At 44.9% G+C, this 15,617-nt stretch overlaps 1 protein-coding gene across 7 annotated transcripts in view; it reads right to left on the minus strand.

Moving 5' to 3' along the window:
• Ank3 (ankyrin 3) overlaps window positions 1–15,617 on the minus strand; it is a 600,128-nt gene that overhangs the window by 476,250 nt on the left and 108,261 nt on the right. Inside the window, exon 1 of one of the 7 annotated variants that reach the window (XM_052163456.1) lies at window positions 6,882–7,042. The exons of the other annotated variants lie outside the window; for them this stretch is intronic. Coding sequence (XP_052019416.1) covers window positions 6,882–6,944 — 63 coding nt within the window. The 5' untranslated portion in view covers window positions 6,945–7,042. Of the gene's footprint in view, window positions 1–6,881; window positions 7,043–15,617 lie in introns of those variants that run through there. 7 annotated transcript variants of the gene reach the window in all.

A 15,617-nucleotide genomic window follows, 5' to 3' on the forward strand; every position in this document is an offset into this window, starting at 1 on the left:
GCACTACACCAGGGCCTTGCTACACCTTAAAGGCTATACACATTCTCTACCCCAAGCTTCTACATATGAGATAATCTATACAAAGTTTCTTCTGTTTTCTTTATAATAATAATAATAATTATAATAATAATTTTCAGATTATTGTTACTAATAAAAATCTCGATTTATTTTTATTAATAGCAATAAAAATCTACAGACTAATAACAACAACAACAACAATCTCCACTTCCATTTTGATTTTGAAAAAGGTAGTGAATTATGCTGAGGACTTAATATTTTGTCAAATTTTGTAAAAAAAAGAAATTACTATAGACAAAGACAACTTAGACACCTATGTACCCAGAAGAACAGGGCCCAGAAAAATAGCTCTGCAGGTAAATTTGTTGCATATGCCTAGAAATTTGACTTCAATTCTGGGAATCTACAAAAGGTAGAGAGAACCAAGCCCACCAAGCGTCCTTGACCTCCTCATGACTGCAACGGCACATGGGCTCTTCCCCACCTGACATGGGATGAGGATCAAGTAAAATAAACAAACTCAAATGTTAAGTTCAAGACGATACCATTATAAAGACCGGAAGGAAAGGAGTCAAAATGGCTGCTTCCTGGGTGCGGGCTTGTAAGACACAGAATCATCTTTAGTGTTCATTAACTGTGGCGTTAACGGCATTTGTCAAGGTAAGATGAACAAAGAAGGTTACTAGGAAGTGAAAAAAATTAAAACTGGCATGCAATATAAAAGCAAAACCCCTCGGCAGGAATGCACGTGGCTAAGTAGAGGGGCCATGAACAGCTCTTCCAGTGGTCGGAACACCTCTTCTAGAAGATCTAATACTTTTTCTGGTGGATGGAACACCTCTTCCGGTAGAAGAAATGCCTCTTCCGGTGGATGGAACACCTCTTTCGGTGAATGAACCAACTCTTCTGGTGGATGGAACACCCCTTCCGGTAGAAGAAATGCCTCTTCCGGTGAATGAAAGAACTCTTCTGGTGGATGGAACACCTCTTCCGGTGAATGAAACAGCTCTTCCGATGGATGGACCGCTCCTTCAGGTGGATAGAACAGCTTTTCTGGGGGAAGGAACGCCTCTTCCGGTGGGTGGAACACCGTTTCTGGTGCAAGTACCACCTCTCCAGCCGATGATGGATAGCTGGTCCTTGCAGTCTTACAAAGTGCTGAGCCCATGATTGCACTCAGCGAGCCATTTCTCAAATCACCTCTCTCACCAAACAAAAGCCTTTTAGAGGTGACTCGCCTAGCGTGGAGTAGAGAATAAATGAGGCAATATCCAAACACGGGGATGGAAATGACAGTTCAGCGCCACTACTCAGTAGATGTGCCCAGGGCACGCTGGTCTCCCCTTCCCTCAGGAAACAGTATAGAGCCTTCCAGACACAAACCACAGGCCTGGAGCAGAAACTCCATAATGCTGGTGCTATTAACAACATGGGAAGCTCCCCGCACACTCTCAGCTTTCCCTGGAAAAATGCATACTCATTTGAGCACGTGGCTGAGCCTCATCAGAGAAGAGAGAAACAGACCTCTCACAGATAAGGTATTCAGCCGGTTGCAATTGGGTAGGGTAGGGGTAGAGGAAGCCATAAAAACTTAAATACAGCAAATTTCATGGTGTTCGTAGAATGGAAAGGTAACGGAACTAAAAGAATGAAAAATCCCATTCTGAAATTTCATAAAAAATAAACGCACTCACTGGAATGGGCCTCATTAATTCACAGAACTGTAAATATGTATCTATTTTTCTCCATTTGACACAGAGATCACTAAAACACTCAAAGGACCATTCCTAAGTCACCACCGACAGTGGACAACATGGCTCAAGTCCAATGACATGCGGATTATCAAGAAACAAAGCCATGAGCTAAAGGAGAGACCTTGTCTTAGTGTCTATTGCTTCAATAAAACACCACAACCAAACAGCAAGTTGGGGAGAAAATGGTTTATTTGACTTACACTTTCGTATCACTATTCATCATCGAAAGAAGTAAGGACAGGAACTCAAACAGGGCAGGCCATGGAAGGAGGCTGCTTATTGGCTTGTTCCCCATGGCTTATTCAGCCTGATTTCTTATAGGACATCGACCCAGGGATGGCACCGCCCACCATGGGCTGGGCCCTCCCCCTTTGATCACCACTGAAGAAAATGCCTTGCAGCTGGATCTTAAGGAGGCATTTTCTCATTTGAGATTCCTTCCTTTCAGATAACTCTGGTTTGTGTGCTAAGTGGACAAAAGATTAGACAGCACAGACCTGGTGGGTGTTTCTATCCAAAATAACGATTCACCTATTTTTAGACTACAGCCTAAATTTCATCCCAAGAATCCACATTAAACACAAAAACAAACAAAGCAAGGTCCCGGCCGTGAAAGGACCTGTCTCCATATAACCAAGGGGCAGCCTGGCAAGATGGCTCAGCAGGTAAGAATATTTACCACTATCCTGAGTTTAATCCTAGAGTCTACACAGCTGAAGGAGAGAATCAACTTGCAAAAGTTATACTCTGGCTTCCATACACACAGAGAGAGAGAGAGAGGGAGGGAGAGGGAGAGAGAGACAGACAGACACACAGACAGACAGATGCACACATACACAGAAACAGACGAGAAACAAAATTTAAAAATTAATTTCAATGAGGCAGGAAGCTAAAATGGCCTCTCTACATCTCTCTCTCTCTCTCTCTCTCTCTCTCTCTCTCTCTCTCTCTCACACACACACACACACACACACACACACACAGTCATGTGTCCTCTCCTTCCCGCTACTGTCATACACCCGTCCCTGGGATCCTTCATACAAGCAAAGACTTAGATCCCTAAGGACACCACGACTTTCCAAACCTCTCCTTGCCTTGCATCGTCTTCTTACCACATTCACTTAGGAAACGTGATTTCCTGAGACCGATCTAGACCAGCCTTTCTCCTTCTCCACCCACCTTTCCTAACCTCTTCCCCCATCTAGAATTTGCAACTCTACCTTCCTGCCTCCCAACAACCTGTATTCCCTTGTCCTTGGCGCCCATAATACCTGCCCTCATCTCCACTCCAGACCACATCTGCTCAGTGAAGTACGTGAATAGACAAAATATCATCATCATTGTGTGTCCTGTGACAGGTACCTAAGGCTGGACCCCTGATCATACACTTTCAGGTGGATGCTGTAGCTAGTCCCATCTACTACTCATTGTGGAAATATAGAGAAGTGTATTCTCAAGAGACGGTTGTGGTTAAACGTGATCATGAGGTGATATCCTGAACCAACAGGACTGCTGGTCTCATTATAGAGGAAGCCAGAGACCGAGCCAGGGACACAGGCTAGGAAGAGGGCAGTGAACACCCTAAGAAGTCTGAAGGTTGCAGACATCCAGAATTTGACTGGGTGGCACCTGGCCTCAGATTTCCAGCTGAGAGAACCGTGAGAAGGTAAAGTTCATCTAAGCCATGCTAAGGGGACACTCTTTTATTATGTCACCCTGCACAGCGGACTACAGGGATGACCAGGAAGCGCAGTCATGAAATGTCACTTTGTGCATTCTCCCTGTGGTCGCTTGGTTCAATCAAACCAGCCTGGGGCTTTTTACAGTAAGGCATTTCCTCTCCCAGGCAAGCCTGAAGTCCCACCATGAAGATGACGTAGCTGTTGTCATTCAGACATTCCAGAAAACACGATCCTGGTGATTATCTTTTCTTTTGCTTTCTGAGCCTCTCTGATTGCTATGCTATCTGATTGTTCCTCTTGCAAGACTTGTCCAGTTATAAGATGAGAACCCGGACCTCCTGAGTATTAGCAAACTCTTCTCCCATTACTAGAATAAGGAGAGATAAAGGTCTTTGGTAAACAGTACATATGTATGCATGCGCGCGCACACACACACACACACACACACACACACACACACACACACACACCCTCTTCAAGGTCAACAGAATACAGGCATTATTAGAGAAAGGAATTGTCTTCAGGTCCCCAAGCAGAACAGAAATAATGGATTGGCTCCGTTACACTGGTCTTGCCTTGTCGCTATTAAATATACCTCATGAGACAGTGTAAATTCAAATGCCCCAAGCCTGCTGGCTGAGCTGAGCACAGTCCACACCAGCATGAAATCTACACAGCCATTTTACCCTGTACTTCTATACCCAGATGTGACTCCATCCACAGATGAGTTTAATATAAAATTTGAGGCCCATGTAGCAACATCCTTGAGTAGGAAGTACTGAAAGGGTTTGGGAGATTGGGCAATGCAATGAAGAGGGTGGGGCGAACGGCTCATCTGAGATGTTGCCTGTGGCCACGCCCACCGCTACTGCAGTGCAGGTCACTTGGGCCACTCAGAAGCCTCCTCAGCTATGATTTAAAAGCCAATCATAAGTTAAAAAAAAAATAAAAAGAGTATATTCCACTTCATTCCCAACCGCCTAGTTTAAAATGAATGCATATTCACCTAAAAATGTAAATATTTGCTGATTTAAATAGTCATGCCGATTCCATTTCAAACCAATAACGAAAGATAATATCTCTGAGCTGGAACATAGGAGGAAGCAAGGTTTCCTAATTGAAAAGCTGTTTGGGTTTTGTGGCTCTTCCAAGCTGCTAGGATAATTTACTTATTTAGTGCCGACTGTATACCAAGCAGCTGTGATGGCCCTCAGAGAGTCCGTGTGCCTAAGAGAACGGGGCTCTAACACTAACTTGAATGCTGTGGCAGAAGAGGGGGTGGGGGTGGGCCATTCCCAAGAACCTGCTGTCTGCATACCAAGGTGAATCAAGGGATGGGGCGTTTGACCTTCAAAGGATGTGTGAGAGAACATTGAGCTACTTGATACTGAGAGGCTCTCTTGGTGGCAAAGACAGGCAGGGAAAGGAAATGGTTTAGCTTGGGGGTGGGCTGGGGTAGGGGGAGGCGCTGGTAAGAACAGCCACTGTCCTTCACGGGAATGAAAGACAAAACATTGGCACATGGGTGCAGTATTTTGAAGGACTGGAGTCTGGTGGTCTGGCATTTGGAGTTTGCTGAGCCGCAACACAGTTTAGAAGGTAGGGGGAAGGCAACGAAAGCGTTGGTCAAGAACATCGAGGCAGCAGGCAGGACACAGTGGCATAAAGTGGGAAGGCCTCATGGCTGTCTAATGCACGGTGTGCTGCCCCACACAGGATCACCTCATGGGAGACATGAGATAACGCCAGAGAATTTTTCAAGGCAAAGAAAGAAAGGGGAGGAACAAAAAGAATCACGTCTGAAGAATCCACATGATTTACAGCCGCCCTGAGCCGCTGTCCGTTTGCACCTAGATTGGGCTGTCAGGCTTCATGTGTCCGTCTGGGCTCTCTGTGACACTCTTGTGTTCAGAATCATGGTGGAGCCTGTCAGACACTCGAGGCTATAGCTCAGAAAACACGAGCAGAGCTGACAGCTTGCCTTGAGAACAGCGCCACTCCGCTAGGCATTAAGAAAATCATTTGTGCTGTGCAGCTGCGACCCGATCCCTGGGGAAATCACACCCGCACCTTTTCCCCCGATAACCGTCAAGCCCCTGTGGAACCAAGGTCTGAGTGCAGAAGGCTGACATAAAACCAGTCTGTACAGCTTCACTCTGTAGGGTATTGAACTGCTGCCCAAGAATGTTGGCACGGCCCCTGAACATGCCTCAGCTGAGCCTGCCGGTGGCAGCTCCTTAAAGTGTGCCTTATTCGGAGGAACCTTTTTTCATAAATAGTAAGTAGGCTATGAACATTTTTGAAATGCTTGATATATCTGAGCAGGGATTGCAATCTTTCATGTTCTCTACTGTACCCAAGCATTCCCTGGGTATCCACACTGGCTGGGCAATACATCACATTGGGGGGCAAGGAATCATTTTAAAGAGACATCACCAGAGATATCAGGCATGCGAATGAAAGCATAAAAATCTAAGAATTTGAACTGAAGCCTCAAAAAACCCATCATCCATCCACCCCCCTTCAACAGCTATGAGCTACAGTCCTATGTCAGGGACCTGTTTTTCTTTGTTCCAGATGTATCTATCTAGCCTTCCCTTCGGTGGCACACCCTAAATCCGAGACAGTTTATGAACCACAGTGGGTCAAAAGCACAGTCCGGATCCGAGAATTACCTTTCTTTCCCATTTCAAAATGAACGGAAAAGTTCAGGGCACATCTTAGGATGACACGCGCATTTGTGAAAGCCAAGATGAATCTACAGGTTTGCTGCAAATCCTCCGCTGCTCTTTGGACAAAACCTCAAACCGTGGGGAAAGCCAAATTAATCCCTTGAACTGAATGGATCCTTGAGGCATATGGCTGTCAGGCAGCAGGGCTGAATGCGGACCCAAGATTTGTCGGCCATCAAACGAATCAATAATTAAAATGGAGCTCACCTCCATGCTGGGATTTTTTTGTTTGTTTAAAGTCTAACTACAGGTTTCCCCTAAGTGTGCCTAAAATATACATTAATGCTTACCATCCATAGCATAAGGATATTCATTAGTAATTGTACCCTACCGTCGATCACAAGCATGGAGAAAATTCAAGAGGTAGGAGAAACACACCCACTCACATAATTAGGACATATGTTTACTTAATGTTCCTTTCATGGCTATGAGAAAGAACACTAGCTCAGCCACATCCAAATCACAATGTGTTAACTGTTTAAATATTGCAGCAATGGACCCCAGTCGAGGTGTTTGCCACCAACCCAGAACACACCCCGTTCGTTAACAGAGGACAGAAAAACAAAAGCAGTCTTGCTTCTCTCAGCTAAAGGCAAAGCTCTGGAAAAGGCAGCCTGCAGACCGCTTCCCTGCTTCCCCGCTGCCCCGGGGAGCCGGCCGGAACAATGAGAGGACGTGTTGATCCTGCCTCTTACCTTTTTCCCTTTCCTCTTCCTATGAGCAGGCTTGGAGGCTTTCTCCTTTGGCTCTTCACTCATCTTTCCTTGAGATCGGGGGAGTTGAGACGAGACAGGAGATCACCTTCCGTGTTCCTACATCCAAACCCACGACCAGGAGTCACAGCATTGCGACCAAAGTCCATTTAGGGAACTCCCAGGGCAGAGCAGCTGCTTCAAGCCAGCCCTGGCTGCTGTCACCGGCAACGCGAGCGAGCGGCTCAGCCTGCCTCCCGGAGAAACTGGGTGTTCCCTCCAGCAAAGCCCTGGTTATTCCTCCAAAGAAAAATCAATATTTCAACCCTTTGTTTTCTTCTTCCTTCCTTCCTTCCTTCCTTTCTCTCTCTCTCTCTCTCTCTCTTTTTTTTTTAGCTAGTCATTACCCCGAGATAAGATCTTGACAAGATTTCAGGGCTTGCTTCTCCACGGTGATTCTAGCTTGGTAATGGTGAAGAGAGGGAGGGAGACTGAAAGAGGGAGACATACGCGCGTGTGCGCTGCACACACACACACACACACACACACACACAGAGTGGGGGGGGGGGGGAGGAATAAGCTGACGAGTCTCTGAAGCTTCCCAGGGGCTGGCTCACTGCAGTTTGCAAGCTGGGAAGCCAAGGAGAATGTAAATGCTCTGAGACTAAACCTCCAGAGGACACATGTGTTGAAAGCATTGGGAATACCCAGGAGGCAGCAGTGGGGGTGGTAACAAGAGATCGGGTTACTGGTTCGTGAAAACACACACACACACACACACACACACACCTCTGTTTCTCTGTCTCTCTGTCTCTCTCTCTGATACAAAAAAAAAAAAAAGAGACCTGTTACTACAGAAGACAAAGCTGGATTCTTACCCAGTGAGGTGGTTTTTTTTTTTTTTCCTTTTGTGGTTGTTTGTTTTGTTTTCAAACGTAATTAGTAAAAAAGATTTGCAGATTGCCTAACCAACGCTATGGACTTCCAATGAAGAATCGGTCACACAGAGCCCCATGCCCAAGTTGCCAGTACCACATTCAAGCTTTGGTCTCCTTCCACGTGATTGATATCAAAGCAATCACAGAAAAGGAGCCCTCCGGAACATTCAAGAAATCCTAAGAGCTCAGCCTCTCTGGCTCTTTCTGTGGCAGAAACACCCTGTGCCCCTGGAGAGTGAACTCAAACCAGTGCAGGTCTCTGGCCACATTATAGCCACCACATCGGTCCCCAAACACACAAGAGGCACACACTCCTACTCTGTGCCACCAAGATTTTGAGAGGTTTCTGGGTGACTTCACTCCTTTGTGGAAAGTCTCCAAGATGGGCCATGCATCGGAACACAGGTGAGTTACTGTGGGGTGTGGTTCCACTCCCCCCCCCCCCCCCCCCCCGCCAAGCACCTTTGGAAGGTGTGCCTGACCCATTTTTGTTAGGAAAGAATAAGGTACTGGGTGCCACCCAGATCACCTCTAAGAGAGAAGCAGGTCCCTTGAGCGGAACACATGAACACCAGGAAGGGAGAAACAAGCAGGAATGGAGAGAGGAGGCTGGCTCAGGGAAGTGGATTTTAATTAACATGATCAGAAACATACAGGAGAGTAAGTGATTCCCAAAAGGCTAGTTTTCAGTGAGGTACGTGGAGCTATTTAATCCTGGAGAAATAATGCTAAAATAGTGAAGCAAAAAAGTTCACCTATTGGCGCTGAAATTGTTATTTCTCGTCTATCATTTAAGCAGGGTCGTATCTATGTTCAACAAATCTGGACTCCCCCAAGCACCACTCCCCTAAAAATGAGTGAGCATGAGGGCAGCCTGAGATGGCTCTGTCAGGGACATCAGGGTTACAAGTGCCTGCCCCCTGCGACCCACGGAGATCCTGCGCACTGTGGGTTAGCTAATGGTTGGTCTGCGGCTGCGCACTACAAAACAGTAAGCCACCACTCAAAAGCTGGCAGGAAGCGCTGAGGACTGCCGCCCCACCCCTCCGTGACCTGGGGGTTCCTTCAGCTTTGAGCAGCTGCTAACCTGTCTCTGCCATTTCTGCTGCTGTTGTGGAATGCTTCTCTGGCAGAGAAATAAAAGGTAGAAAACCCATTAACACGGTAGGATGGATCTTCATTAATTCAATACTTGCTCGACTTCAGGGCAGGGCAGTCTGGGGAATGATAGCGACGACGTCCCTGTGTTGATCTGTCCCTGACTGCAGTGAGTCGAACCTGGGCTTATCTGCATAATGCTCTGGGGGGAGAAACTATGAAATCAGTGCTTTGTATAAATGCTTCATAAACTGAACTATCCATGCAGGTAGAGTCAAGTCTGACTATCCCATTTAAATCTTCAACTCTTCGCTCGGCAAGCCACAGAGATAGCCCACCTGCCCTGTCATTTTGCCAGAGTAGTACTGACATTTAAAATAAAAAATTTTGCCGGGCAGGGGTGGCGCACGCCTTTAATCCCAGCACTTGGGAGGCAGAGGCAGGCGGATTTCTGAGTTTGAGGCCAGCCTGGTCTACAGAGTGAGTTCCAGGACAGCCAGGGCTACACAGAGAAACCCTGTCTCAGAAAAAAAAAAAAAATTTAGAAACTTATTTTATGGGTACGAATGTTTACTTGAATGTGTACCACATGCATGCAGTTCAAAAGGCGGCCAGAAGAGGGCGCAAGATCCTCCTCGAACTAGAATTCTTACAGGTTGGGACTCAGCCAGGTGGGTGCTGGAAATTGAACCCAGGTTCAATCTGGAAGAACAGTCGGGGCTCTTAACTGCTGAGTCATCTCTTCAACACCTTCCCTTCCAGGAAAAGCCTTTGTTTATAACTATGTCCTGAGTATAGGATTAGAGAAAGAACAGAAAGGAGACAGTGTCCAGGGCAGTTGATGAGATGGTCCAAAAACCAACACTTCCTGCTCCCAACTTTACTAATGCTGCGAGATCTTTGAGCAGAATCATTTCCCCAAGTGGGACAGCAACTCAGGATGAGGATTTAATTTTCCCTTTAGGCTTGCACTGATGTCCCATTTTTCTGTTATTCGCTGTCCTTTGAAGGGTTCCATTAAAGAAACTTTCTAAAAATGTTTATCCCAGCACTGCAAAGATACCTACAGTAAGCTATGTTATCAGGAAATCCTGGCAAAAAGGAAGCTTATAGAGACATACTCTTACTTTAACTTTATTGTGCAGAAAAACTGATGCTTTAATGACAAATTAAAAGAACTCACCTTGATAAGAGTATCCCCTCCCCCCTCCCCCCCCCCCCCGGCACAATAAATACTTTAAACCGTAAAACCAAAAAAAAAAAAAAAAAAAAAAAAAAAAAAAAAAAAAAAACCCGGAGCCTAGATTTTATTCTGCTTACTCAAGGACAAATGTCACATTTTCTCTTATATAAAAAGAAGGGAGGGAGGGAAAGAAGAGACCTTCAGGGAAGGGAGAGAAGGGGGGAGAGACAGTAATGGAATTTATATAAAATGAAAGTAGATTGGGGGAGTATTTGGTGGATGGACGGACAGACGGAGTCCAGCAAGAGAGGGCAGGTGGGTGTGTGTATAAATTAGAACAAAGGATAATACCATACATATGTATGACAATACCTTGATGGCATGGTATACTAACTTACAAATTTAATTTTTAAATATTTTTTAAATTAGTCTGTTTACATACAAGTATGTAAATAAATGATTATTAATTATTAAGATGTGTAAAATACAAAACCACTGAAATGTCTGGTCAAAGGGTATAGCACAAGAATAGGTTAGTGAAAAAGGTCAATCACAACTTTTTTTTTGTTGTTTGGATTTGGTTTTCTCAAGACAGGGTTTCTCTGTGTAGCCCTGGCTGTCCTGGAACCCACTCTGTAGACCAGGCTGGCCTGGAACTCAGAAATCTGACTGCTTCTGCCTCCCAGAGTGCTGGGATTACAGGCGTGTGCCACCACTGCCCGGCCAATCACAACATTTTTAAAACATAAAAAGGTATTCAAATTGATGCAAAATTTAGGAGACAGACGGGATAGTCTTTTTTTTTTTTTTTTAGTTTAGTCCAGACTTTACTGTATTTGTTTATATACACAACACTTCTACTGCAAGTTTATGTTCCCTCTACTGATTGAAACAAAAGGAAATGAAAAACCCGAAATCAGACAAACAAAACAAAAACCCTAGCACCTCTTACCTTAGCGTGACCTAGTAAAATTGTACGAGAGTCACTCTGAAGAGGAACCATGCTTCCAAAGGAAAACCCCACAAATCTGGCTGCACGAACTTAAAAATACCAGTAGAAAACCAGTTCTGACAGAACACCCGATACCGAGATGTGAACTGAAATGTGTCTAATTATTTAAGTAATAAAATGTCACCACCTTAAGTCCTACTACAGTAAGTGTAAAAGTCTTACTGTGTAATCCAGGCCCTTTCTCTTGAACCCTATTTTAAAAGGAAAAAAAAAATCAGCTGGGTGTGATTGTACACACCTTTCATCCCAGCACTCGTGAGGTAGAGGCAGGTGGATTTCTGAGTTCGAGGCCAACCTGGTCTACAGAGTGAGACCCAGGACAGCTGCAATGACACGGTGAGATCCTGTCTCTAAAAAGAAGCAAAACAAAACAACGACATCTCCAAGAGTCTGTACAGCTCTTGAGTGGGAGCCATAGCTTTGAACACACCACCATAGAAACACACACATTCACTCCGGAAGACCAAATTTCAATGAAAGGATGAAAAACTAAGACTTAGGCTTAATGAATAGAAAGTGTATTAGATCTTTCATGCCTTTGTTTCTGATCACCTGCACAGCCATATAAATAAAGAAGGCTTTCATATACCCAAAGGCCCGGGAATGCATTTTAAATCGTAACTGTTCTCAGTGAAAGGGTAATGTGATTGATCTAAAAACAGTCTACAGGTGATTACATATTCTAAAAATGTTAAATGTTAACTACTTTCCAATGGCAACCTTTTTTTTTTTAGCTCCCAAATTAGAAAATTTCTCCAGCCCTTAGAGAAGTTAAATATAACCTAAGAAGATAGTTTAAGCTATGCACAATAAAATTATCCAAATGAAAAGCGGGACTCGGAGTTCACAGAGAAGGAAACGCTATCCCATAGGCAGACCGCTTGCTTGTCCCGCACCGATTAAAGACCCGGCCATCAGGTATTTGATACCAATCTGAGACGGTTCTATTTTTAAAATAAATAACTCTCATAAGAGGACACGGAGCCGGGGTCAACTCTCCTGGAACAGCTCTATTTTTAAAATGAAAGTCGCTTACCACGGGGAAAGCTCGGGCAGATTATCAGCAAAGTTTTTTCAAGTTATCGTCTACGTGAAAGTCTATGGAAAACTCAGTAGTTTCCTGGCCAACACAACAAGTACCAAAAACAAAAACAAAAAACAAAAGAACCCCCCCCCCAAAATGCAAAATACCTTGGTATTGTCATTCGGGAGACATACGCAAATGGTTCAACTCGTTTTATTTCTTCAACCGGGTTATTGGGGATTCCTGCTTTGGCTTGGCGAACTGACACGCTTGCGAAATCTTGGAAATACCATGCTTTATCATTTTTCATTATTCTGCAACATCAAAAATACCTGGGAACTCCAAGATAAAACGGGCTGTTTTCCTGGAAGCCCTGGAATCTGACCTCTGACCTCTGACCTCTGACCTTTGGGGATCGCCTAGCCAGTTCTTTGTAGAGACAGAGCCAGGAACTGTTCCATGCTCCAGGTTTACTCCATACCAGACTCTCCCAGCGCTCAAAGTGGTTTGCCAGGAGGTCAGAGACAGTTGTTACTGGTTAAACAAGATGGCCTCGGTTCTATTTCCTTGCTCCCGCCCTCCTTCCCGTCGTTATTGTATTTTTTAAAAAATTTTGTATTAGATATATTCTTTATTTACATTTCAAATGTTTTCCCCTTTTCTGGGTCCCCACTCTCCGCAAGTCCCATAAGCCCTCTTCCCTCCCCTGTTCCCCCATCTACTCCTTCCCACTTTCCTGTTCTGGTATTCCCCTATACTGCTGCACTGAGTATTTCCAGAACCAGGGGCCGCTCCTCCGTTCTTTTTGGACATCATTTAATATGTGGATTATGTCTTGGGTATTCCAAGTTTCTAGGTTAATATCCACTTATCAGTGAGTGCATACCATGATTGATCTTTTGAGACTGGGTTACCTCACTTAGTATGATGTTCTCCAGCTCCATCCATTTGTCTAAGAATTTCATGAATTCATTGTTTCTAATGGCTGAATAGTACTCCATTGTGTATATATACCACATTTTCTTTATCCATTCCTCCGCTGAGGGACACCTGGGTTCTTTCCAGCTTCTGGCTACTACAAATTGGGCTGCTATGAACATAGTGGAGCATGTGTCCTTATTGCATGCCGGGGAATCCTCTAGGTATATGACCAGGAGTGGTATAGCAGGATCCTCCGGAAGTGTCATGCCCAGTTTTCTGAGGAACCTCCAGACTGATTTCCAAAATGTTTGCACCATCTTACAATCCCACCAGCAGTGGAAGAGTGTTCCTCTTTCTCCACATCCTCGCCAGCACCTGCTGTCTCCTGAGTTTTTGACCTTAGCCATTCTGACTGGTGTGAGGTGAAATCTCAGGGTTGTTTTGATTTGCATTTGCCTAATGCTCGTGGATTGGAAGGATTACTATAGTTAAAATGGCCATCTTGCCGAAGGCAATCTACAGATTCAATGCAATCCCCATCAAAATCCCAACCCAGTTCTTCATAGAGCTAAAAAGAGCAATTCTCAAATTCATCTGGAATAACAAAAAGCCCAGGATAGCTAAAACTATTCTCAATAGTAAAAGAACTTCAGGGGGATTCAGTATCCCAGACTTCAAACTTTACTACAGAGCAATAGTGATAAAAACTGCATGGTATTGGTACAATGTCAGGCAAGCGGATCAATGGAATAGGATTGAAGACCCAGAAATGAACCAACACACCTATGGTCACTTGATCTTCGACAAAGGAGCTGAAAGCATCCAGTGGAAAAAAGATAGTCTTTTCAACAAATGGTGATGGTTCAATTGGAGGTCAGCATGCAGAAGAATGTGAATCGATCCATTCTTATCTCCTTGTACTAAGCTCAACTCCAAATGGATCAAGGACCTCCACATAAAATCTGACACACCGAAACTAATAGAAAAGAAACTGGGGAAGACCCTTGAGGACATGGGCACAGGGGAAAAGTTCCTGAATAGAACACAGATAGCTTATGCTCTAAGATCAAGAATTGACAAATGGGACCTCATAAAACTACAAAGTTTCTGTAAGGCAAAGGACACTGTCAAAAGGACAAAACATCAACCAACAGATTGGGAAAGGATCTTCACCAACCCTAAATCTGACAGAGGGCTAGTATCTAATATATGCAAAGAACTCAAGAAGGTAGAACCCAGAGAACCAAATAACCCCATTAAAAAGTGGGGTACCAAGCTAAACAAAGAATTTTCACATGAAGAACTTCGGAGGGCTGAGAAACACCCTAAGAAATGCTCAACATCGTTATTGTATTTTTAAGACAAGTTTTCACGTAGTCCAGCGGGGGGCCTTGAATTTGCTTTGTAGCCAAGGATGGTTGAACTCCTGATCCTCCTGCCTCTGCCTCCTGATTGCTGGGACTGTAGTCTAGAGCCACTGCCAGGACCAGCTTAGGTAGGGCTAGGGAACAAACTCGGGGCTTGGGGCATCCCAGATCTGCTCTCTACCAGCTAGGACACACCCTTGCACCCCAAAGGTTTGCTTTAAATTAGAAAGGGTGCATAGGCATGGTTCTTTGGGCACCGCTGATGGAACCCTCTCTGTGGGGGTGCTGGCACTGACTGCACCCCACATCGTGGGAAACCACGGATGGCAGCCAATGGGATTTTGTCTTTCATCTTTAACTTAGGCTAATGATGATTTGGGGATTATCCCTGGCACGACCACTGTTTATCCCACTGGGTAAGAATACGCCCACTACCACAATTTTTGAGCCAAGTTTGAAGCCAGCCTTTATTAAAGACAGACTGGGTTCATGAATAGAGAACAGATCCATACTCAGAATTCCTAGCGTACGTACATTGCCAAATGAGACAGGAACTTACAAAGGCAAAACCCCTCGCTGGCTACGTATTTCCTGCCTTCGTCCAATCAGGAGCGAGCATACATCCTGCTGTTCTTCCTGCCTAAGTACCTCCTGGCTTCCAAGATGTGTGGCCAAGTACTTCCTGCGCAGTTGAGGACCCATGTTTGTTTACAAAGTGAAAACACCTGCCTGCTTATCTTAGAGGCTCCAGCATTCCAGAACGCTCAGTGTCCTCGGGCAGGTGGGGCTTCCAGGCTAGAGGCCTTTTTTTGCACAGTAATTTAAACTTCAAACATAGTGCCAACCATCCCACCACCACTGTAGTTCTTTCCTCTAACCTGCCCAACAGTTCCAAAGAGAAGCCGGGACCCTCGGCCAGCGGGCAACAGTGGAGACGGATAAATACAAAAAGCATCCAAGTGTAACGTATACGGCAAAGGCGCGTCATATTTAGCCTTTTTTCTCGTGCAGTGCAAACAGTTATGAAAATACATTTTTCCTTTGAAGTCCTTGACACTCCTCATTGACATCTGCACATCTGCTTGTGTGCCTGAAGATTCAGGCAGGTACGGACATGAAGTAAGACGCAGAGTCCAGCTTAGTTGTAAGCGCCTCTCTCTCTCTTTCTTTCTCTTTCTCTCTCTCTCTCTCTCTCT

This window comes from Apodemus sylvaticus, chromosome 19, assembly GCF_947179515.1.
Source record: "Apodemus sylvaticus chromosome 19, mApoSyl1.1, whole genome shotgun sequence".
NCBI classification, from domain to species: Eukaryota; Metazoa; Chordata; class Mammalia; order Rodentia; family Muridae; genus Apodemus; species Apodemus sylvaticus.